This window comes from Saimiri boliviensis, chromosome 18 (genome assembly GCF_048565385.1).
Source record: "Saimiri boliviensis isolate mSaiBol1 chromosome 18, mSaiBol1.pri, whole genome shotgun sequence".
NCBI classification, from domain to species: Eukaryota; Metazoa; Chordata; class Mammalia; order Primates; family Cebidae; genus Saimiri; species Saimiri boliviensis.
In genome coordinates this window covers 18,439,153-18,464,092 of record NC_133466.1, presented here as the reverse complement: position 1 = coordinate 18,464,092, position 24,940 = coordinate 18,439,153, and the positions used below count along the sequence as shown (strand labels likewise).

Below are 24,940 nucleotides of genomic sequence, written 5' to 3'. Positions count from 1 at the left end.
CCGCCTCTCACTGCAATGTTCAGGACCCCAAGAAGTGTTAAAATACTAATTCTGAATGACAGCCTCCTCATTAACCAACCCAAGATAAGTCATACATGCTTTTTGCCTCTTTTTGACTGCATTATTAGTCATATTCTTGATCTGATCAATAACAGGACTTCTTATTACAAGTATTTAGTAATTCCAACATCTGTTAAAAGATGGAAATGTAAGAGTAATAGTTGCTAAAGCTTTCCAGATCAGGGGTTCTCAAACTCAAACCATGCTTCAAAACCACCTGGGACCTTGCTCAGTCTGCAGATCCATCTCTCTAGTTCCACAGCCTAGATCTGATTACGTGTTCTAGGGCGTGCCTGAAAACAGGCCTCCCCAGAGTGGTTCTGATTCAGGTAGCTCCTGGACCACACTTCGAGAAATGATATTTGGAACAGGGTTTCTCAAGCTTTAACGCACCTATGAATCACCTGGGGGCCTTGTTAAGATGCAGGTTTTGATTGGACAGGTCTAGGGTGGGGCTGATTCTGCCTTTCTAACGAGCTCCCAAGTGTTGAGATTCAGCTGTTCCTTCCAGTGAGGGTCTACTAAAGATAACTATTATAACTAAACTCATTAAGGTTTTAAAAATTCTTTACGTTACAGGTTATTGCTTTGTAAGACACTCTTTACTTGTCCACTTTTATATAGTTCAATAGTGTTAAATAGATTCATATGGTGTACAACCATCACTACCTTCCATCCATCTCCTCAACTGTTTTCATTCTGCAAAACTAAAACCCTGCACCCCGTTCAACAACTCCCCATTCCCTGGCCTCCAGTACCCGGAAACCCCCATTCTGTTTTCCGTCTTTTTGAACTTGACTCTTCACATTCAAAAAGGTACCGCATATAAGTTGACTCAAATATTTGTCTTTTTGTGACTCGCTTGGTTTGTCCTTTTTAAAAATGAAAATTTTGATGCTTCTCTTCCATAACCCTGTGTCTCATCCTGTAGAGTTGTCACTTTTGGCACCATCTTAAGGACTGAGCGCCTTTTCACACAGCCCTAAGGGCCTAGCTGCTCCTGGTTCACCTTTTGTTTAATTACAGAAGTTGCAAAATATGATAGAAAGAGTCCTAGATTTGAAAATGACACAATGACTCAAGCAGATCAAGTGATTTCCAAATATTAAAAGGTAATAATATAAATGCTTCCTGGCCAGAGAGGTGCACATAGGATGGGACTAGAATAAAAATTCAAACTTAACATAATTCGATAATTTTAAGAGATTATCTCTGCTACTGCTGCGTATTACTGAATTCCACTCTATGCAGGGCTATGAAGGGTACAAAAGAACCGAGATGTGGTTCTGCACCCAAAGAGCTTAGAGCAACTTTGTCCCACAGAAATATAACAGAGGCCACAATAATTTAAAATGTATTGTAGTCACATTAACATAAAAAAGTAAAAAGAAACAGATACAATTAATTTTATTAATATACTTATTTAAGCCAGTACATCCTAGATTTTATCATTTCAACATGCAATCAATGTAAATAATTATCACTAAGACACTCTACATTCTTTTTTTCTTCCAGACAAACTCTTTAATATCCGGTGTATATTTTATGCTCACAGCGTAGTATGGACTAGCCAGGTTTCAAATATGCAACGGCCATGGGCGGCTAGTGGCCACCACTGGGCAAGACAGACTTAGCTTCAGATTTTAGAGACCAAGAATATATTTCAAGCAGTGGTGACTTGAATGTGGACAGGCTGGGGTTATGGGAGAAAATCTCAAGCTAAAGATACAGGCCTAGGCAGAGAACCCGTAATAAGCTTGAATACACTGAGACTGCCATACACTGTTTTCTGCTCTATGCTTTCCTAATACACACAATTTTAGTCAATGGGACGCATACTGCTAGGATTCTGTGACCCTCATTAAGCCTACTGACCAGCAAATGGCTCATCTTCCCCATTTCTCTTGTTGCAGTTCTCATATTATAAACTGTATTTATAGATGTATGATTAATTCTAATACAGGAATTAATTTAAGGTTTCCTTTAGACTTCAACCTACTTTAGCTCAGTCCTCTGTATCCTGAGAGATGAGCTGAAAAGCAGACACGGTACAGATAATTCTAAATTCTCTATTTTGTTTCTTCAAAATACAGGTATTCTCACTGGTGGCTTTCTCACAACACTTTCCTTTCTTTCTGCCTTATTTTTTTTTTTAAAAAAAAACAAACCCTCAAAGCCTGATAAGATTTTAAAGATGCAATTAATTAAGGTTCCATACGGGGCTTTTTAAAAACCACCTAATTGCTGACAAAATACCAACTAGGCTGATGTACAGTGAGGCAAAAGAACCACCAGTCATTATCAAAACCTTAAATCATATGGGAAGGTAAAAACATATAGCATGCTATTTTCACATACCATATGCAGAAAGGCATGTGTGAGGGAGGCTTTAATCAAGACAGGAAGAGGCATTTTCAGAGATCACTTCTTAACAGAGTTGTGGACTGTCACTCTCATGCCCCTCACTTGTTCTTTCCAACATATTACCATCTGGCCTTGCTCCAACTATCTGCAATCTGCAACTCTTCTTTCAAAGTCAACAGCAACAAATGCCATTGGTCTCTTCTCAGCCCTCAAGATCTCTGACTACTCTGCCACATCACTTTCTTCTTCTTTTCTTTTCTTTCTTTCTTTCTTTTTTTTTTTTAACAGACAGGGATATCCTCTGTCATCCAGGCTGGAGTACAGTGGTGTGATAATAGCTCACTTCAGCCTCCTGGGCACAGGCAACTTCCTGTCTCAGCCTCCCAAGTATCTGGGACTGCTGGTGCACGACAACATGCCTGGATAGTTTTTTTTTTATTATTTTTTTGTAGAGACAGGGGACTTGCTACATGGCCCAAGCTGATCTCAAACTCCTGGCCTCAAGCAACTCTCCTAGCTTCAGCCTCCCAAGTTGCTGGAATTACAGGCATGGACCACTGAACTCAGCCCACTTTCTTCTTTAAATTCAATCTTCTCCTCCACTTTCCACCAATCCAGACAGCGCTTGTTCTCCGTTTTCTATCCAAAGCTAATCATTCTTTCCCTCTCACTGGCTCCTCTTTCAGTAATTCTGATTGTAAAGTAAGACTCTGTCCTCACTCTTCACTTTCTCACTCAGACATATCATCCACACCTAAGGGTCAACAGCCTCCTCCACTCTTTCAGTTCTGACCTTTCCCTTGGCATTCCCAGTCACTTGCTGCATGCTTCCACTTGCAGGGAATTCATTACCTTTAGCAAATGCACTAAAAGTAAGTGCCCAACTGACTATCAAATACCAGAAGTGTACCCAAAGGACACTTCAATTCCTCACTGGGTCAATTCCCTCACTTGGTACCCAGTTCCTCCCTGGGTCAAAATCTTTCCTGTGTGGAAGCGAGAGAAAGGAACAGAATTAACATTCAACGTTGTGACGAGCCCAAAACCTGTCTCCTGATGATCACATTTTATTTGGTTGTAGAACCTGCACCTCCTTTCCCACGATGCCATGCTTCCTCTTTCTCAACAAATACTTACTGCTGGTGAATGTCTATGAATCAGAAAACCACGGGACTATGCCTCTACTCCACTCAAACTCTCCATACTCCCAAAGCTGGACCTCATGGACCTCAGATCATGTGCTACTTAGACACGGCGCTCTAATAAACCACTTTCTGGCCAGAAACTCGTCCTTCTTGTACGTCCTTTCCCTTTCATCCGCTGCAGCTGTCCATCACGATCCTCAGGTCCTGGATGCTGCAGCACTCTCTGCAGTTATCAGGGGAGGCTTCACTGCCTTCATTTCATTTCCCTGCCAGCCCAGTCTAGGACCCTCAGCACACACACTCATCACCGCGTATACCACCAGCCACCACCCACATGCTCTTTGATGCCCAGGTTCATTTGGTCCAGCTTATTTCTCTCCTAAGTGTGAGACTCAATAAATACACAACCACTCCACTGTGCTCCTCAAGAGCTTATTAACTACCTCTTTTAGATTCTCCTGGGTATAGTCCAGACTTAAAATGTCTCACTTTGGGAGACAATGTAATTTAACCATTGGAAGAACAAATGTTGCCCTATATATTTCAGGCGTTTTCCAACTCAAAACCTCCAAGAAAAAAAACAAACATGTATCTTAAAAGATGCAGAACTATTTAGGGCAAAAAGGACACAGAGCATGAGAAAGAAAAAAAGATGTCATTGAATTTAACAAAAGAGTGAACAATATTGTTAACAGTAACAAAAGAGTTAAGCATGAAGTAATTAGGATACAGTACTTGAACTTGGCACCACGTTTTACCAGGCATTACAACATTGCTATGGGTTTCAAAGCTCCGTTCGAGCAGAGGAAAAAGGATTTGAACTCTCTCACTGTACTGGCAACACTACCTAGGCATGAAGAAGACAATATCTGATAGAATAACGAATGTTGTATATGTGATTCATCAAACTCTTCAATAAAAATATATATTAGAAATTAACAACATCCCCTTTCAATCATGTTTCAAAAATAACACAATCTTTTCAACACAGATAGACCCCGCCCCCAGATAAATTAGAATCTCTCCGTTGCCATGCCTCTGTGGACCTAGAAATTGCCACTTACATTTGTAAACAAGGCTTGGTTTCATTACTGCAAATCAATTTGGAAGGACTTATCACTCCACAGAGAGCTGAAAAATTGAATTTCTGGACTTTTAAGGAAGAGGGTTTAACTACATTAAGGATTCCAAAAGGAAGATCACTAACTCTTCTTTAGCAGACAATGTCTCTGGAGAATTCTCATCTATTTCTTAATGTAGTGGCAACTGGATGTTATCAGTGGCAACTGAGGTATCTGCCTACACCTGCTGATGCTCACAAGTAAAAACTAAGAAGTACTGTGAATCTCTGTGATAATGGAGGATAAAGCTACCACTGAAGTATTTATCGCTAATAAGTAATGAATTTTAAGGAAAAAGAGATACTCAAATCTATCTATAACCAAACAAACAAACACCTAGAAAAATCTAAGGTTAAAGGACATGTATAGTTTGACTTTTGATCTGAGCCTTCCTTAATAACGTAAGTTTAAAAACTATTACGAAAGTGACAAGATCCCATCTCAGACAGCAGAACGAGAACAAGGCTATTCTTCAACTTAGTCATCTTCTTTTATCTTTACAACTTCAATCATAGATGTAAATGGAAATTTCTGCTCCCTTTGCTACTTTTCTGCTTTACTGAATTTTATAATGAAAACGTCTGTTCCTTCCAGACAGAGCACGAGTGTCATTCAAATTGTACACACCAGGCCAAGAGTGAATGCATTTGTTTAGATGCAAAAATCATTTAAATATGCATCATTATAGGCTGGCTGCAGCACATTTGTGGATACAGCAGTTTAAAATTCTCCTAAGCAATAAAGCAAGGCTAAAAATGAAAGTGCATTCAGGCTTCAAACATCTTCAGACTATGTTTTCCTGTTTGCACACAGCAAGCCCCGCCTTCCTTTCCTGACCCTACTCAAACAGAAAGCACTGGAATCAAGCCCTAGCCCATCCTAATACCCCAAACGCCTCTGGGTCAACAATCCAAAGTCACATGAAAACTCCATCTTCAGTTTCTCTCTCCAGGGAGCACATATTTTGAAGAGCAAGCATTCCAATCAAGCAGAAACTCAGCCTTTAAATCAAATTAAGCTTTAAATAGTCTGAAGTAAGGCCTTGCCTCACACAGAAAGTGTGTGAAGAAGAGACAGCTCTCATTTTATATTTAACATTTAGAAATGAGAAAACTGTGTGTGATTAATGCTTATTGGGGTTATCCCTCATTTCAAATAATGAAGTTCCTGTCTTTCATTTAAAATTATAAAGAAGATTAAAATGTATATTAAAGAAAAATTATAGTTAGGATCTGAAGTGTTTTAACCCAGAATTGTGGTTTTTGAAGAAAATGCTGAGAAAAGATTCGATTTGGTAAGAATATCTGGATACCAGAATTTTCTAAGAAAGGTGATTTACCATTTTTGGGCCAAAGGCAGAGAGTTTCTAACAACGGTAAGGTTAACAGGCTGTAGGATCTTAATTCTCTAAGCTTAAGATGATCCATTTAATGACTTAAATAAGTATGTACTCAAGGTCACCCACAAGGAAGAAAAAGGTCAGTTATCTCTCTTGGCCTAACCCCCTCCCCACTCATGCCAGTATGCGGCAATTCTAGAGATTCACTTCATTTTTGGTTTATGTTCAAACTGTCTGGATATTTCAGGACCTTTGCTTTTATGTTTCCATAACAGGAAACTTATGATTATTTACATAAGTCCCTGAAAAATGTGTATTTTTAAAGCCATCTAGAGTAGGCCATCTTTAGGAGAAAACAGAGCTCTGATGAGTTAAAAAGCCAACTGGAGTGCCAACAAGTACAAAAGACATCTTTGCCTACAATTCTCATGTGCAAAAGAACATTCATCAATTATAACGATAAATAACAGGCAATATGTGTGTTTCCCTGGATCCCCTGCACTTGATAAAACCATACTGTCATTTTACACTCATTTTAGCAGTTTTTAATCTAAAAAAAAAACTGGCCATTTTTTTTTTTTTTTTTGGTATTCCTATAAAGGACAGTTTTCTAGGTTTCCAGATGATTTCACTTTCTCTTCTTCCCAGTTATAAATTTTGGTACAACTGTAAGCTCTCCTCACATTGTAAGATGATAATTACAGCAGTGAGACCACACCTGTGTTTTTTTTTTTTCTTTTTTTTCATTTTTTTTGAGATAGAGTCTCACTCTGTCTCCAAGGCTGGAGTGCAGTGGTGCAATCTCGGCTCACTGCAACCTCCACCTCCTGGGTTCAAGCGATTATCCTGCCTCAGCCTCCTGAGTAGCTGGGACTACAGGTGTGTGCCACCATGCCCAGCTAATTTTTGTATTTTTAGTAGAGATGGGGTTTCACCATATTGGCTAGGCTGGTCTCGAATTCCTGACCTTGTGATCGTGATCCGCCCACATTGGCTTCCCAAAGTACTGGGATTATAGGCATGAGCCACCATGCCCGGCCCACATCTATGTTTTTTAAAAAAGATACTTTGCAAGAAATACATTTAAGTTGAAGTATCTGAAATACTTTTCAAAGTCAAACTTTGAGAGGATTATGCTTAATTATATATCCTCACATTTTTAAATTGTTAAAAATGAATACATAAATATTTCTTAAGGATTTATGCTTGATTTATTTGATTCTTACATACTTGTCATTAACTGGCAGAGAAAGCAAAAGCAACAACAACAAAAATACTTGGTTGTGGTGATAGTCAGAACGAGGTTGATTTCTGCATCTATAGGAGGGTTTCTACAATAAGCTCATTCAAATTTAATTAGTTCTTTGCATTAAATCAAGGGTCTAGGAGAATTTAATAAAAGCCAAAAACACTCCTAACCTTTGCCCAAAACAAATTTTTATCCCAAATGGTACTCAACAATAAACCAACCGAGAAAAATGGAATAACAGACATACGCCATGTTCAAGAGTTCTCTGTTTAACCTAAGAAGCCTGAATTTGCCATTTTTTGATAAGGAACATGTGTACATCCTAGACGAAGTATCCCACTGAGTGTGAATTCTTGGAGTAGCATCCACAGAAAGAGGACCAGTAAATAGTATGTGTGAGGCCTGGCCTGGACATGATGGCTCAGGAATCAACAATGCAGGCCTCTGAAACACCACTGCACTGATGAGATCTCCTAGCAAGTATGTGCTGTGTGAGAAAACGAACAACCCCAGAGGACTCCTATTGAACACTGATATTTAGAATTTCTGAATTCTGATTCTAAGTATTTTGCAATTTTAGAATGTCTGAATCCTAAATATTGTAAAAAGACAGTGGGGGGGAGAACCTGAAAGGACAATGAGGGACAGCAGAAAGAAAAACAGAATCAAGAGAATGACATCGGTATGGGAAGAATGCACCCATCAACAGGCTCCGAAGCCACTGGGAGGCTGTGAACACAACAGTGCCCAGTGAGTTGCACAACCAGAAAGGGAGCAAAGAGCTCATTCCCTGGAGTTCAAGGAACAGATGCCTGATAACAGCTGACTGTGGAGGGAGCTGGAGGTTAGGAAGATCACACAGAACTTCTGACTACCATAAGAAGAAGTATGGCTATGAAGAGACAGAGCAAGAGTGGAAGTCAAAGGAACACACGGAGTTGAATGACTAGAGTGAGGGACCATGGCACCCACTAGAAAGAAGAGGAAAAATATGAGAACACTAAATACTATTGACACGTGAAATTAAATACAGAGTCATCAGGCCCAGGGTCTTTATGAAGTCAAAGATCAGATACACTGAGGTTAAGGAACCTATTGAAGAAAATATGTGCATGGATGCCCAGGAATTTAGACTCAACTGAGAATTTCGAGAATTTAGAACAACGGTGGGGTCGGGGGAACTAAGCTTACATTATTTAAATAGCAAAACAGGGTAACTTCCTGACATAGTGAACATGAGCCTATTCATATTAAATATGCTTGGAGAATATCATTAGTCCATGGCTTACAATCAATTCTAAGCTTTCAAGAAAGCAAGAGCTACAGGACCTATTCATAAAAATACGGCAACACTGGGAAACTATCTTCCTGGCTGATAAAGACACCATCCTGTCCCCCAAATTTTTATGGCATAAAAATACTTAAAACTTTAGAAGGAGAGTACCTACATCTTTTAATATATCAAACACCTACTAAAACACTATATTCATGTAATCATTTAATAAAGGCATAAAAATATGGTGATGCCGGGCGTGGTATCTCATGCCTGTAATCCCAGCACTTTGGGAGGCCGAAGTGGGTGGATCACGAAGTCAGGAGATTGATCCTGGCCAACATAGTGAAACTTCATCTCTAATAAAATAACAAAATAATAATAATAATAAAAAGCTGGGCATGGTGGCACGCGCCTGTAGTCCCAGCTACTTGGGACACTGAGGCAGGGGAATTGGTTAAACCTGGGAGGCGAAGGTCTCAGTAAGCCAAGATCACACCACTGCACTCCAGCCTGGGCAACGGAGCAAGACTTGGTCTCAAATATATATGTGTGTGTGTGTGTGTGTGTGTGTGTTGTGTGTGTGTGATAACAGAAGTTCATGTTTAGCTTTCATAAATAGTATCCTAACCTTTAAGGTACAACATAAGAATCTGAGACTTCTAAAACCTATCATCACTGAATAATATTTAGAAGCATATTTCTGTAAAAATAATTCTTTATTATTAGCCTTAAAAACAAAGGACAATAAAACTATTGTAAATGAATCTAATGGTATGTTTTATCTCTAAACTCAGATACCTCCAATATTCACCGACTTTTTACTAGACATGTATAGGATAGGTTGAACCTTATTTCTGGAGTTGAACATTCTTTTGATCAAGATCCAAAGACACTTGGTTTCTTCTCATCTGAGATCCCTATGTTACTTCTTGGTTGTTACATAAAACCTGCTCTTCCTCTGTTGATCAATAAGGAGTAAGTAAAGTAAATGACATTTGCCATAATCTCAGGAATTGTTTCAGGCATGTGAAATTGCTGCTCCATACCCTCTGTCTTTCTAATGTTTGGGGTATTCCTTCTTTTCCCTTTCCTTTTCCAATATTCAGCTACATCCTCAATTCATTCATTAAATATATGTATTTATTAAGTAGGTATCACGTGCCAGACATGTTCAAGCTCTGAGAATATTTCGGTGAATTAACAAAAGTCCCTTGGCTGGGTGTGGTGGCTCACACCTGTAATTCTAGCACTTTGGAAGGCTGAGGTCAGGAGTCTAAGACCAGCCTAGCCAAAACGGTGAAACCCCGTCTCCACTAAAAACACAAAAAAATTAGCCGGGCATGGTGGCAGGCACCTGTAATCCCAGCTAGTCGGAAGGCTGAGGCAGAGAATTGCTTGAACCTGGGAGGCGGAGGTTGCAGTGAGCCAAGACTGAGCCACTGCACTCCAGCCTAAGTGACAGAGTGAGACTCCCTCTCAAAAAATAATAATAATAATAATTAATTAATAACAAATAAATAAATAAAACAGAAGTCCCTATGATTGAAGAGCTTACATTTTGAACAAAAAACAATTATTTCCAATTATTTCCTGAGCACTGCAGGAAAGGGTTAACCATCACCATCATGCACTACTTATTCCCAATACAGCTGCACGATTATTGTTTCCTCTCATCAGGCCCTCAAAACCACTGACTGTAATACTTTTTCCCAACCTATTACCCTATGAGTTTACTAGAAAAATTCAAAGCTGACCAGAAGCTACTTGCATGATACTATAGGCTGTGAAAATATTACTCCAGAGTATAATCAGTTTTCCTTCCAATCCAATTGTATCATCTATTAAAAGAGCTAACATAATAAAAAGCTATATCCTGATGCCCAGAATTTACAGCATAACAAGGACTAAGAAAACAGGTATGTTAGAGGTAGGTAAATTTACATATTAATGACATGTGCAATACAAATAAAACCACATTGAATATACAGGTATCTTTTTGGACATCAAATAAGAGAAATAATCAAATGAATTAATGTCTTTCCAAATTACAAATCTCTACAACTGTTCCAACTTTTATTAAAAATCTCTACACAACTGTTCCAGCTTTAAATCACGAACCACCTTAGTTCTATTCTAATTTTCTATTATTATTTCTCAATGCTACCAACACAAACTATTTTTCCTGGAACATCCCCATAAACCTTCTTATTTATTTATTACTCTGTGTGTGTGTGTGTGTGTGTGTGTGTGTGTGTGTGTGTGTGTGTTTTGTTTTGTTTTTTTGAGGCGAAGTTTTGGTCTTTTTGCCCAGGCTGGAGTGCAATGGCATGATCTTGGCTCACTGTAACCTCCGCTTCCTGGGTTCAAGGGATTCTCCTGCCTCAGCTCCCTGAATAACTGGGATTACAGGTGCCCGCCACTACACCTGGCTAATTTTTGTATTTTTAGTAGAGACGGGTGTTTCACCATGTTGGCCAGGCTGGTCTCAAACTCCTGATCTCAGGTGATCCGCCCGCCTTGGCCTCTCAAGGTGCTGGGATTATAGGTGTGAGCCACTGCACCTGACCCCCATAAACATTTTAAATCTGTTCCTCTTCATTTTCTTTATACATCCCTCAGGATCCACATCACGGTCCTACTTTCTTTCAAACAACTTCTACCATATGCTCCACCTCACACTACCATTTCCCTACCTCCTATGCTTAGAGCAACCCCTCATGTAACTGACATTATAAAATTTACAATTATTAATTAGGATTGGAAATTTCTGACAGATTTGTGGTCAGGGAAGACTATTCAGGGAACATACGTCTAGTTTTTATCATGTTGATTTTAAAGTTCCTGAACAAACACCTGTCACTAAAGGAGTGAAGATCAACATGTTTCTAGAGTAAAAAGAACCACAAGTACAAACTTCTACAACATCTTACACAGGGAAATTTGGACCTGAAATGGACATAAAGGTTATGTATAATCATAAGTTATACCCAAGAAAAAGCAAACATCTTGTAAAGTCGAGATAATAGCATATAAGAAACTCAGCTCAATTAAACCACAGTTTAGCTTTATCTAATTCAAAGTTAGACAACTAAATTAGGATGCCTTTAACAGTAACTTGACTTGCAACTTTTAAACTTAAAAGAAACTTTCCAGATTAAAAAAAAAAAAAAAAGTTTGGAAACCTTAAATTTAACTTCTTCCTGCCATCAAATTAGGCCTCCTTGATCAATTGCCCCATAAAATTAGGCCTCCCCATCAATTTTCCCACAAAAATCATTCATGGCCATCTCATTTAGCTGTCTCTCCTGCAACTTACCCCTAAGCTCTGTGCTTAAATAGCTATTCTCCTACTAATTTTTCCACTGTAGGTCTTCTCTCTGTGGAACCTGAGCCCACCCCTTTCCTTTCCCACCATTCTACTGGTACAGTTTGATCACGTACATGGCATGTGTATTCTGAGTCTGCCAGAACTGCTCATATTTGTGCATATTTTTATCTTTGTATCTTACAACTCTTTGTTATTTTGTACTTTTGGTTTTTCTTTGTCTGAAGTTAATATTTGCCCCATTTAAAAACTTTGCCTATTTTCTATGCATCCATCAATACTATATCCTTCCCAAACTCTCCCTTAGAACCCTAAAGACCATGCTAAGGACAGGAAAATCCTTTAAACGCAGGTAATGCATCAATGCCATTGTTTCCTGGAGGCCTTTCTCCTGGGACCAGCCCGTTTGTCTCCTCCAATCTGGACTGGCTGCTCTCCAGACGGCTGCACAGCTGTTGCCTTGAGATTTCCCTTCACTGTAGGGTTTCAAAGCCAAAGCCTGAGACTCACTAACAGGAGTAGGAGAAAATAAAAATAAAAATAAAAAGACAGAGACACTCCTGGGATGCATGACCAACAGGAGCTGAAATTTATCAAGGGATATGGAAGACAGGGAATGTTTAATGAAGCCACTCAGTGACTAATATGGTTTAAAAAAAGATGACAGAATCTATCCCTTGACTGTACACTAAAACAAATACTGAGAGCCTTCTTTGTCAAATACTAAAATGTGAACATTTCCTAACAGCCTGTGACATTAAATTAAAATACATCTTAACCCAGGCTGTAGATTCATCTTTATGTCATTCCTTACATCCATGATGCTTTTTTTCTGTAGCTGAAAAAAAGCATATTTTTTTCTCAATACTAATTGAGAACTGACTTAAAAAAATCACTAAGTAAAAACATCAAACAACTTTTTAAAAATATACTTGAGAAAAAAAATTCCTTAATTTCATTTCAGTATTTCCTTCATGATAAACGGTTCTGTTACTACTTGGAATTATCATAAAGATATGCTGTCCCTAATTCACAGTAGTAATAATGAAAAATTTTAAGTTCACAAAAAAAGTATTTCTTTAATTCTTTTCCTAGGGAAGAAATACTTCAAAAGGTCCATATAATTTACTATGAGAAGTCTATGCCTATTATATTTTACATATTTATACACTATTTTTAATGTACTTCATTCTTTAAAACGTAATGAAAACTTGGGTTTCATGGCAAAGGCTAAAGTTAATTCAGTTAATGCCATCTCTTTTACGTTGGCTGTAAGCCACTCTTCTACCCCAAGAATCATAATAATAGCTGTTTGTACCACTCTAAACACTTCCTTAAATTTCATATTCTTCATTTGGCTACAATTATCCATGTGGCATAAACCATAGAGCCCTCAATCCCAAAATCTTCCATTAGTGTCACACATAAATTCTGTTTTCTACTACAGCCACCTGGAAAGTTACTTAATGGCTTGAATGGTTTAAAAAAACAATCAAAACTCAAGACAGGATCTCAAGTTCTCTATTTGTTTTGGGAAATGACATGAGATGTGGGTTCTAAAGACAAAAGGGAAAACTGTCTCCTTACTCTGTTTGGGGTAGAGATTGATGGAAACACAGTTCTTGAAAAAGATGCTCAGAAGCAGCTAGAGTAGAAAGAGAACTCTGATGAAAGTCCAGTTTCTTTCTCTCTCTCTCTCACCTCCCGGGTTCAAGTGATTTTCCTGCCTCAGCCTCCTGAGTAGCTGTGATTACAGGCATGTGCCACCAGGCCCGGCTACTTTTTTTTTTTTTTTTTTTTTTTGGCAGAGACGGGGTTTCTCCATATTGGTGGCTGGTCTCGAACCTCCGACTTCAGGTGATCTGCCCGCCTCAGCCTCCCAAAGTGCTGGGATTACAAGTGTGAGAAAGTCTACTTTCTTCTCTTTTTCCCCATCATAACTATTAGTGATCATTTACCTCCAAATAAAAGAAAATTCCACAACAATAAACACAGTTTGAGATTAGCTAGAAATATTGTTCATATTAAATTGATGTTAAAACAGCAAGCTAAAATGGTGTGGGAATTATCTAATGATTTCCAAGACTGAATGATGCAGATATAAGGAAGCAGCAGCTGTTTACTGGTTGGCCCAGAAAAGTTTCTGTTTCAGAACACCAGATCTGACATAAGAGTACTAATTCCCAATATAGGGAAAAATTTTTAAAGACTCAACATAACAGAAATCTACAGTGTTCCGTTGATGTTATTAAACTGAAGGCATTTTGTTAAGGATGTACCTGTGACACAGCTTCAGAAAGTCCTGAAAACTTGCGCCTTTAAAGGTGTTTTTGTCTTTTCTATGTAACATAGGTGCGAACAGCTGAAAAATGTGACCATGACCGTGTGAAATTTAAATTACAGCTCACTTTATTTTTTTTACTTCTGTGGATGCCAGTGTCTGTCTTGGTCTGTTTCTTCCTGTATATACTGTATATGGAAACCAACTAAAAGCAGTACCTAGGCCAGGCAAGGTAGCTTACACCTGTAAGCCCAACACTTTGGGAGGCTGAGGTGGGTGGATCAACTGAGGTCAGCGGTTCAAGACCAGCCTGTCCAACATGGTAAAATCCTGTCTCTACTAACAATACAAAAATTTGCTGGGTGTGATGGTGCCCATCTGTCATCCCAGCTACTCGGGAGGTTGAAGCAGGAGAATCACCTGAACCCGGGAGGCAGAGGTTGCAGTGAGCTGAGATCACGCCACTGCACTTCAGCCTCAGCGACAAGAGTGAAACTTCATCTCAATAAACAAACAAACAAACAAACAAAAGCAGTATCTATAAGAAATCAATACAAAATATGTTTAGCTATTCATTTGAAAGCAAATGACGAGGGTAAAATTCACCTGTCACCCTTAATCACCTCAAAGTTTTAATTTGCAAATTCCATTATCTGTTAGAGAAAGCTACAATACACATATACAATTAGTGGGCCAACTCAAATAGTGCTGGTAATTCCTATAAAAAATGGCTAAATATGAAAAACCAAAGTCACCGGTGAGTCCTAAGATTCTGCTCACGTTTTGAGTTAAAAAAAGTTTTTTCTGCTCATTTTTTTACACGACTGAATTAAAACAGCTTTTACAAAATTTCTTGCTTTCCAAGGATCACCTATGTCTTTTACTAGAAAATAGTCATTTTTTTCTTTTCTTTTTTTTTTTTTTAGGCCTGCAATGGACAGTATTTATGGGGGAAAATGTTATCTAAAATCTACAAAGATATTTTATACTGAGAAATGTTACTTAAAAGTCAAACTTAGGACTACAGGGTATCTTTTTAATAGACTATATTTTACATATGAAGCTTCTTTTTCCACATCAAAAATTCTAATTCTCAAATACATGGGACGATTAAATTAAAATATTGCACAACTATTCATTTACGTTACACCACATTACTTATGCACCAGGCTTAGAATTACACACTAATACTACCACTATTAATATAAAAACAGTTAATGTTTCTTTATGAACATGTTCTCATTCTTTCCCATTAAAGTTACAGAATCTCTTTATTGTCACAGTGTATAGCTGTGGAATACTATATTATCATACTTTTTACCGTCATTGAGTCTTAGTTTTTGGTTCTACTTAATGCTCATTACCCATCCTTATGTCAGTTTTTCTCTAGGCATTTTGGTTATCTGAAACTTGTTCTCTAGCAGATTCTGCAGGAAAATAATGTGAAAATATGCCATGAGTTATTGTATGTTAACATTTGTTTCATGTGATCATATCTGCATGTCAGTTTGATTGAATATAAAATCCTTGTTTTGGCCAGGTGTGGTGGCTCACATCTGTGATCCAGACCTTTAGGGGGCCGAGGAGAGCGGATCACCTGAGGTCAGGAGTTCAAGACCAGACTGGCCAACTGATAAAACCCTGTCTCTACTAAAAATACAAAAAGTTAGCTGGAGGGTTAAGAGTGCCTGTAACGCCAGCTACTCAGGAGGCTAAAGCAGGAGAATTGCTTGAACCCGGCAGGTGGAGGTTGCAGTGAGCCGAGATTGTGCCATTGCACTCCAGACTGAGCAACAAAAGTGAAACTCTGTCTGAAAAAAAATTCTTGTTTTTCATTTGCGTTCTTTGATATCTTAAATGCTGCTTTATTTTTCTTTGGCATAAAGCACTTCTGTTGAAAACTGATACAAATATAATTTCTTTGTAAGTGAAACACAAAAATATTTCGTGCCCTTAAAAATTATAAACTTAGCTGCCAAAAAGCAAAAAGTACTATGTGTATACATAAAAGAAGTATACATTCAATGCCATCTTGAAAATAATTATTTGGATATATACTTTAAATTATAACACAATAGTATTTATTATAAATAAATGAAAACAGTAATGATTTTTAAAAAACTACCACTCTTATTATGACCATTTACTTCTTCTTTCTGAAAACTGTGAACCATATTCTATACATATTGTTTCAGTTCCTACCTTAAAGACTTTGTTGACCCTCTGTCTGAATACCTAAAATAAATCTCCTTTCTTGCCTTGAAATCTTATCCTTGAAATCTTGGCTCACAATACTACTTCCTATCTTCCTGAAATTCCTGAGCTGAAATCCCACCCCACTTCATGCTCACTATCAACTCTTCGAGACGAAGGCCCACATTTCACCCATCTCTAGGGGCTCATACCTGTAGGTGATCAATAAAAACATACACAATGAACATGTAAGTTTTATTAGTCAATTTTTTAGGACTTACTTCTCTGTGAATATTCAATAAACTGTTTCTAAAGTTGAAAATTTGGAAAAGAAATATTTAAAATTGTTTAAATGGATTTCAATAGTAATTATTTTAAATGGTTTTAAGTAGAAATTACAGGTGCTTTTACTCTATGAATTAAAAAAATCATAGTTAAATGTAGGGGTATTTATGCTAATGTTAAACTCAGGATCATAAATCAGTATTAAAAATTTTCTCCACATTTTCATATACAGTTATGTAGCACATATATTTTAATATGCCAAATCTAAGATTTGCAAGGCATTCCGCCAGTAACTGTTACATAAAAATCAACTAAACACAAATTTATCTACCAGGATGTTTACGACAGCAGCATTTATAGCAACTATTATACCACCACAAAATAAATAAAACCACCTAAACGACCATAAAGAAAGAGTAAACACATTATAGTGTCTGGTGTGATGCTATATTAAAAATTATGCTCTCCAAGAATATTTAGTTTCACAGATAACAAATTCTAAAAATGTTAGGTGGAAAAAGCAAGTCACAAAACAAGAAACAATTACATAACACTAAAAACAAAAGCAAAACATACATGAAAAAAATGTGGACTGAAAGAAAGTCAAACGGTTTTGGTAATTTTTAGCTAGTGGCTGCATCTTTTCAACTTTGTACGTTGAACATAAATACTTTTGTAATCAGGGAAATTTCTTTTCAGTACGTATTTGCAATTACAAATAAGATGTGCATTAGCCTTGCTATTCATTTTTCAAAGCAATTACTAACAAGCCTTGGGACATTATCATGCCCAATAAGCTGGGTTTCCTTTTCTCACCTATCATTTAGGACCTACACAGATAGATAGACTCTGTGTCGAGACAATTTCAACAAAGCCCACTCATAAGCCATAATAGCAATTTTTCAAAAGTTGTTTCTTTTAATGACTCACCTGACTGTAACTCCAGTAAGGAAGACAAAATTGAAGACATAACTAAGTATTCATTACCATGCTATTATAGCTCTTATCAATCAAAACATGAGCTGTTAAATTCCCAGAGAGAGGACGCAATAGCAGGTATAATAATTAAAATGAAAAGAAACAAAATTGAAAATGGAGCCAAGAAATACCACTAATGCTTTATCCTTTTCAAAATGTGATTCTTAAAAAAAAGTCAGTCTTCTCAACTCATCCCGGGTCCTGAGTTTTAGAAAGCAAATCAAGCAGGGGCCAATGTAATTTCGGTCATTGTAGAACTTGGCGTAAGGCCAAGGAAGGGCTGCAGTGAGCCAAGGGGATGACCTCGCTAGAAGGACGCCATTTTTACAGGGTTTCCTGCTTACTCAAATGGAAGAGGCCTTCACTTTCTAGTCTTCCTCACTCACAAGGAATCTATGAGATAAATGTAAACTCTTCCCATTCTTCCTTCTGGCCTGAAACAAATGTGGCTCCTATATGCAAGTTTGCAGGGAAAAAGAATTAAGGAAGATCAAGAATTTTCCTGAAGAATTAGTAATGATTAATAATGCTGCTTAAATTTCACTGAAGATACTAAGAATGGATTATTTTCTTTTTATTTGGCAGACTGGTGTTTTTAAACTATTTTCCCATACTGTATGTAAAAAAGCTCAACCACCAACAGATAAATTAATGATCATTCTGTGTCAACTTTCAAGTCTTTCAAATTTTTTTAATCATCATTCGATGGTAATACATACAGATAAAAAATTGCATGTACTGATCTCATAGTCTGTCTTTTGCTGATGATAAAAACTACTCATTTATTATACAAATTCATAGAAACACACTTAAAATCAAAATCACCTATAATCTCAGTGTTTAGAGATCAATACTAGAAAGATTTCTTTTCTGTACGTGTCTTCTTTTACTTAGTTGAGAATGAGACTGCATATGCAGATTCTGAAGCATGATTAATGTGGACCATTCAAAGGTCCTATGGGAAGGCCACATATGAAAGAGTCTCATGATGTCTCTCCGAGGATGGCTGATTAGTCTTCCCCGATGAAGAAATGCCCAGCAATTCTGGTCATTCCTTATGAGACTATGACGTAAACAATCAAGAAGCATTCAAGAATCTGCATCATTGTGTGCAGAGGCCAGGCTCATTAAATAATGAGAATGATGAAGTCATCAATTCTCACCACAGTGCATGTATAGCCCCCACAGGTGCATCCTCTAGGACATCAGAATTAGTAGGGTTTACACAATGCAGGTCGGTGGGGACATGCCGTGCCATGGGCACCAGCTCTCTATCACACTGGATTACATGTGGAGATTTACAAGATCCTTAAAGTCTACAATAAAAATGTTTTTCCATCCTCATTTCTATTTTTAAAGTTTGGTGAACTCTCATGTGACATTCTGACTATTATGTTGTACTGATGTGTCTCAAGAGAATTGCTGTTTACATAAATCCAAAGAACTACCCTGGTATAGTATGTCATAGTATTCAAATACGTCCTTTCCATACTAAGGAAGATAGCTGTAGATAATGCACACAAAGGCAGCAAAGAAACCTAGGAAACAAGGCATGCTTTTCTTAAAATTGTATTAAAACAATAAAATTTAAAATTATTATGAGTTGAATACCTTTCTCATTTGACCACATCTGATTAGATTTCTAGTCATTACTAATTACATATTTGGAAGGTCTTAATTACAGATGAAACAGAATGACATTTAAAGAAGAAAATCTTTAACTTCTAATTCTGCTTTTGGATTAAGCTGTTAACCTGACTTTGCACTCATAAGTCAACAGTAATGTATTTTATGCAACATACCTTGCCTTTGCTGGTCAGAGACAGGTACAGAAAAGTGCCAATTTCAACAGTGGATATATTATACCATGAAGAGCAGTCATTCAAATGGAAAGTGCTGAAAGTTTTGCAAAGAAAATACTCTCCTTGAATGGTAGTAATGATGGGCTTGAATCCCACATGGGATAATTAATAAAATGTTCATATGATTAAGACGAATCTTACCCTCTGGTTCCAGAGGTACTACCAAAAGCAAAGGGTGAGATGAGAAAGCCAACTTATTCTCAAGGGAAATTATCCACTCTATGGGAAGAAAGTGGCAACAACCGCCTGACATACTTTCCCCATGCAGATAAGAAATGTAGAGCACTTGTGTCTGAGGCCAAATATTACAGAAAAATAATCCAGTGCCAGACCCTTCACCTGATGGGAGAGGTGAGGAAGGTCTCATTGCAGACCTAACAAGCATGTTTCTCTCTCCAAGCTTTGCTTTGAATTTTAATATGCTTAATGTTTAAGACAATCTTATTTTGTTTGCTAGGTCTGTTAAAAAAAAAAAAAACAAAAAACCTCTTTTGTCTAAAACATATTATTTAGATACAGTCGGGGATTTTAGAGCATACTTCTGTTACTACTGAACAGTAATGCTTTGTTAGGCAGCAAGTAATATGCAAGAATGCTACCTATTACTACTCTAAAGCAGAAAACACGACCATGTGGAGATTTATCCTGTACTAGGCCATGACTGTCTCCTTTATCAACGCAACAATAGTTGTAAGTTTCTTTTTTAGTGTTAGTTATTGTCTCTAGTTCCTAAGGTTTTCCTCTATGAATGTATTTTGTAAATCAAGTGAATATTTGCTCTAATATGAATTTTTGTGTATATTGTTAAAAAAAAAAAAAAAACACTGGACCAAGAATCAAGAGATCTTGGACTGTAGTGCTGACTCTTCCCTGTATTTGCTGTGAGTTATAGCAAGACATCCAACCTCTGGATTTCGGTACTTGTATACCCTGTGAAGAGAGACTAAGAACCAACACTGCCTACCTACTAAGTGCAAGTAAAATGTACATGAATTATACATCTATGTTTTTCAATTCCCTTTCCTGAAAGACAAGGTATGCTCTGCATACTCTATTAGGTTACTTTATATACTTTGGGTTTAGACTTTTGGAAAATCTGCCACTACCTAAGAAAAAAGCAGTGCCTATATTCCTTAATTCTAATCTAAGGTTAATAACAAAGCAAGAGACAACATATGCTCTGCTTGTCATATTAGGGTCTAATTTCAGGTCCAATGGAAAAAGACCAATGACTCAGAACATGTGAAAATATGGTAAAACGATTCAAACAGGTCAAGTACCCACAGGAAATAGCTAATGATTATCTAGTCCCATTAGTAGTCAAGAATAGTTACTGTCAACATGCTTATTTCATATCGGACATTAAGCCAGAACTGGGAAATTTGCTTAACATGTCGTAAGTGGCCCATCTTCTTGAATTATGCACCCTCACATCAAAGGAGCCCAGAATCTATTCAGAGGATGAAAGAGAAATCTGATCATTGCTGATGGCAAAGTCTTGGCAGGAATTAACTCCTTCCCAGAGAAAGAATTATTTTATGGGCTTCTCTGCCTTTTTCCTTGCTAATCTCCAGCCTGTGCACCAGAGCTCTGTCATTATTTGTCAGTGGAATGATACATTTTCAAGTGGTTCTCTTCCCATAATGGTTAAAAACATAAGGTGAGGAGAGGTCATTAACTTTACTATCAAACAGGTGTTTGTTAGATGAGATTATTTAAAACCACATTACTTAGGCTGTTGTTTCCCTAAATGGTGCATAATGCAGTGTATCACAACAAGTGCAAATATTTGAACTGTGTCTGTGTATTATATTATCATAAAATCTTCTGACTTGATATTTAGATCTGAGGACATCCTTTACATCTTTTATTACTTGTTGTACTGTTGGTTCACTCAGAATTTCAATTTACTCCTACCATACAGAGGAGAGTCTTTGTTTTGTTTTTTAAGAGACAGGGTCTCATTATGTTGCCCCGGCTGGTCTCTAACTCCTGGGCTCAAGGAATTGGCCCACCTCAGCCTCCCACAGTGTTGGGATTACAGGCTTGAGCCATGAAATCTCAGAGGAAGGAGAGCTTTTCTGAGATGGGGAGGCTTGAAGAGCAGGGACAAAGGAAGTGGTCAGCAGAGAGGATTAAAGAGACTTGGGGTTCAAATGATATTTGCTACAACAATTGGCACTAGGTGGTAAATTACAATCTTAATGTGGATTTCATCTTTCCATCAACTTTAATACAAACTTTCCCAACAGAATATGAAGCAGAAAGATCTATGTAAAATGATATTTAAACATAAGTTCACTCCTGAAACATGACTGCAGTTTTCAGTGTCATTCCAGGAGCAATAATACCCATCCAAAGATCTACTAGCTCTTCTCAGTGAGCTTACATTCCAATGAAAATGTATTTGGAATACTTCATAGAACAAGTTAGAACCAAGAGAAACAAATCATTAACAAAGCCTGGCCCATCAAATTAACAGATTTATGATCTACTTCCTAACTTGCACTGAACTGTTAAGTCTCTGTGCATTATTTCCTGGTGTGATAACTTAGTATAAAATACACAGTTCCTAGAGACAGATGACCTCTATATTTTGTTGAGTAGGAGTTCTGTATCTAACATTTAAGTGCTGCTTATTTTCATCTTATTAAACTGCACTTTTTGATCAGCCAGAAAAGCATTAAGATGACTTATAAAGCATTTAGAAACAAGGAGTAAGGAGGAACAAGGAAAACTCCTGAATTATCAAATGTTTAAGAATCTAGTTTTCTACACTCTCTTCATCAATCCCGTTATGAGTAAATTACATTGCGAATAAATCCACCAGGTGAAATATTTATTCTAATGCCCAATGTCTTCATTTTACTTCTCAAATTATGCACACGAATGAACAGCAAGCAGTATGCTCTTATGATGTTCATTTTTTGACCATGTATTTATTATATAGATCTCCGGAATCTTCAGTAATTATCCTTTACTTTCTAAGTTTGCTGTTGGATTTTCTTTGAAATATTCCTTTAAACCTTTACAAGAAGTTATCAGAATGTACATCGATATTTGTATACAATCTCCACAGATAATCTCTACACCCTATTTACAACCTGCCTACTGATGAATACACTTGTGGAAAACATCTAGATGTAAAATATCAGAGCAAAGAACTTGACTTCTGCAATGACTGGGCACATAAAAGTAACAACTAGGAACAGACTAATAACCAAGTCAGATTAAATATGGAGTATGACAGTTTCCAGAGGCAAAGAGCATGATACCACATAAAACTACTCAATTTTTAAAATAAAAGGTTGAAGTAAATTTGAGGTTTGTGAAAGAAACACACAGTAAACATTAGTGATCAAACTGTCCTCCAGTTTGATGTAAGCAGAATAAAAGCTTTCCCAATTCCAATTCCTCTACCATCACCAAATAAGAGTAGTACTTATTGTAGAAAAGCTTTTTAAATTTTTTTTAGAAATTAGCAAAATGTTGCAGCTTTACATTAGATTCTTTCTTCTAGAAAGTCTATGTGGGCTGGGTACAGTGGCTCACACCTGTAATCCCAGCACTCTGGGAGGCTGAGGCAGGCAGATCACGAGGTCAGGAGTTCGAGACCAGCCTGGCCAGCATGGTGAAACCCCATCTCTATTAAAAATACAAAAATTAGTTGAGTATGGTGGCACACGCCTCTAGTTTCAGCTACTGAAGAGGCTGAGGCAGGAGAATTGCTTGAACCCAGCAGGTGGAGGTTGCAGTGAGCCGAGATCGTGCCACTGCACTCCAGCCTAGGTGACAGAGTGAGACTCCATCTCAAAAAAATAAATAAATAAAAGGAAGTCTATGTGAAGAAACGCACAAGGCCCCAGTTCCACAAATCTAGTTAGTATACATAAGAATCATCTACGGAATATGTTAAAGTAAGAATTCCCAGATCTACTACTAGGCATTTTTCATTCAGGAGTCATGGGACTGGCCCCGGAATTTGTAATTTCAATAAACATCCTGGGTAAATTCATTCTGAGGCAGGGAACTTAAAAATACTGCTCCTATAGTGTCAGTGCACAGACTGTAACTGCAAGAGTCCAAAACACAGTACAACACAGAGTGGCAATGTGACGAAGAACAAGTCTATGCATGCGACCTAAGAGGAGCAGCTTCTTTTTCTTCCCTAAGACCAGGCCCCCAGTCAGCAGCAGCTCCGCGGCTGGCCGGCTCACCTAAGCAGCGGTAGGGAATCACAATGTGGGGATGGGTCTTGCACTGCTTGCGGTCCCGCTTGCACCAGTTCTGGATGGTCACTGGTTGGTTGGCTTCTACCACATTGGTGATCTGCAGTTCAGGGTAGACCTGGAAGAGCACACAAAAAGAATAAATTGTTACTTGAGTCAGGGGCTGGCATGTACAAGCATCTGAGTCTCTACTGTAAGGTACAGGTGGAGTGTCCCTTATCCAAAATGCTTGGGACCGGAAGTGCTAAAGGTCTCCGAATTTTTCCAATTTTGGAACATCTGCATTATATACTTCATGGCTGAGCACTTCAAATCCACAAAGTCCAAAATACTCCAAAGAGCATTTCTTTTGAGCATCATGTTGGCACTCAAAAAGTTCTGGATTTTTGAGCATTTCAGACTTAGGATTTTTAAATCTGGGATATTCAACTTGTACTGCTATACCCTAACAGTCAAGCCTGCTCTACTGCCGACCAAACTAAAGAACTTCAGTAGAAAGGAAAAGATACAAATGACAAGCACCTAGTCATTCCATTCAAAACACTAAGCGATGCAGCCAGGTGCAGTGGCTCACGCCTGTAATCCCAGCACTTTGGGAGACAGAGGTGGGCGGATCACGAGTTCAGGAGTTTGAGACCAGCCTGGTCAACAATGTGAAACCCCATCTCTACTAAAAAATACAAAAATTAGCTGGGCATGGTGGCTAGGGCCTGTAATCTCAGCTACTTGGGAGGCTGAGGTAGAGAACTGTTTGAACCAGAACTCGGGAGGCAGAGGTTGCCAAGATTGCACCACTGCACTCCCGTCTGGGCTACAGAGCGAGACTCCATCTCAAAAAAAAAAAATAAAACAAAACTAAGCAATGCAACTTCGAATTTATAGCATTTATTCAGACTTAAAATATTATTTTTCCAGGAAAGCTAAAATAGAAACAAGAAGGGGAAAGAGAGGATTCTTACAAGTGTGAGGTGATTTTTGCTATGAAATAAATTGGTGTGAGATAATAGTCTGTAATGTCCTAAATAAATATTATAGATGTGGCTGGGAATATTATCTTTACTTAAATTCAACCTCCTCCTATATCTCACTAACTGGACAAACATTTTACAGGATATGACATACAGAAAGTTTTCTATATAAAAATCCTGCTCTTATTCCAAGTAATTTACATAAAAATAATTTATCAAAAAGTTCTCAAGGGCATCATTTATATAAAAATAAACCCATGAATTC

The 24,940-nt window shown here is 37.7% G+C and overlaps 1 protein-coding gene across 6 annotated transcripts in view; it reads right to left on the bottom strand.

Moving 5' to 3' along the window:
* Positions 1 to 24,940, bottom strand: part of APP (amyloid beta precursor protein) — a 280,905-nt gene that overhangs the window by 174,981 nt on the left and 80,984 nt on the right. For all 6 annotated transcript variants that reach the window (XM_039480477.2, XM_039480478.2, XM_039480479.2 and 3 more), the window contains exon 3: positions 23,696 to 23,825. In XM_039480477.2, the coding sequence (XP_039336411.1) occupies positions 23,696 to 23,825 (130 nt within the window). The remainder of the gene's footprint in view (positions 1 to 23,695; positions 23,826 to 24,940) is intronic.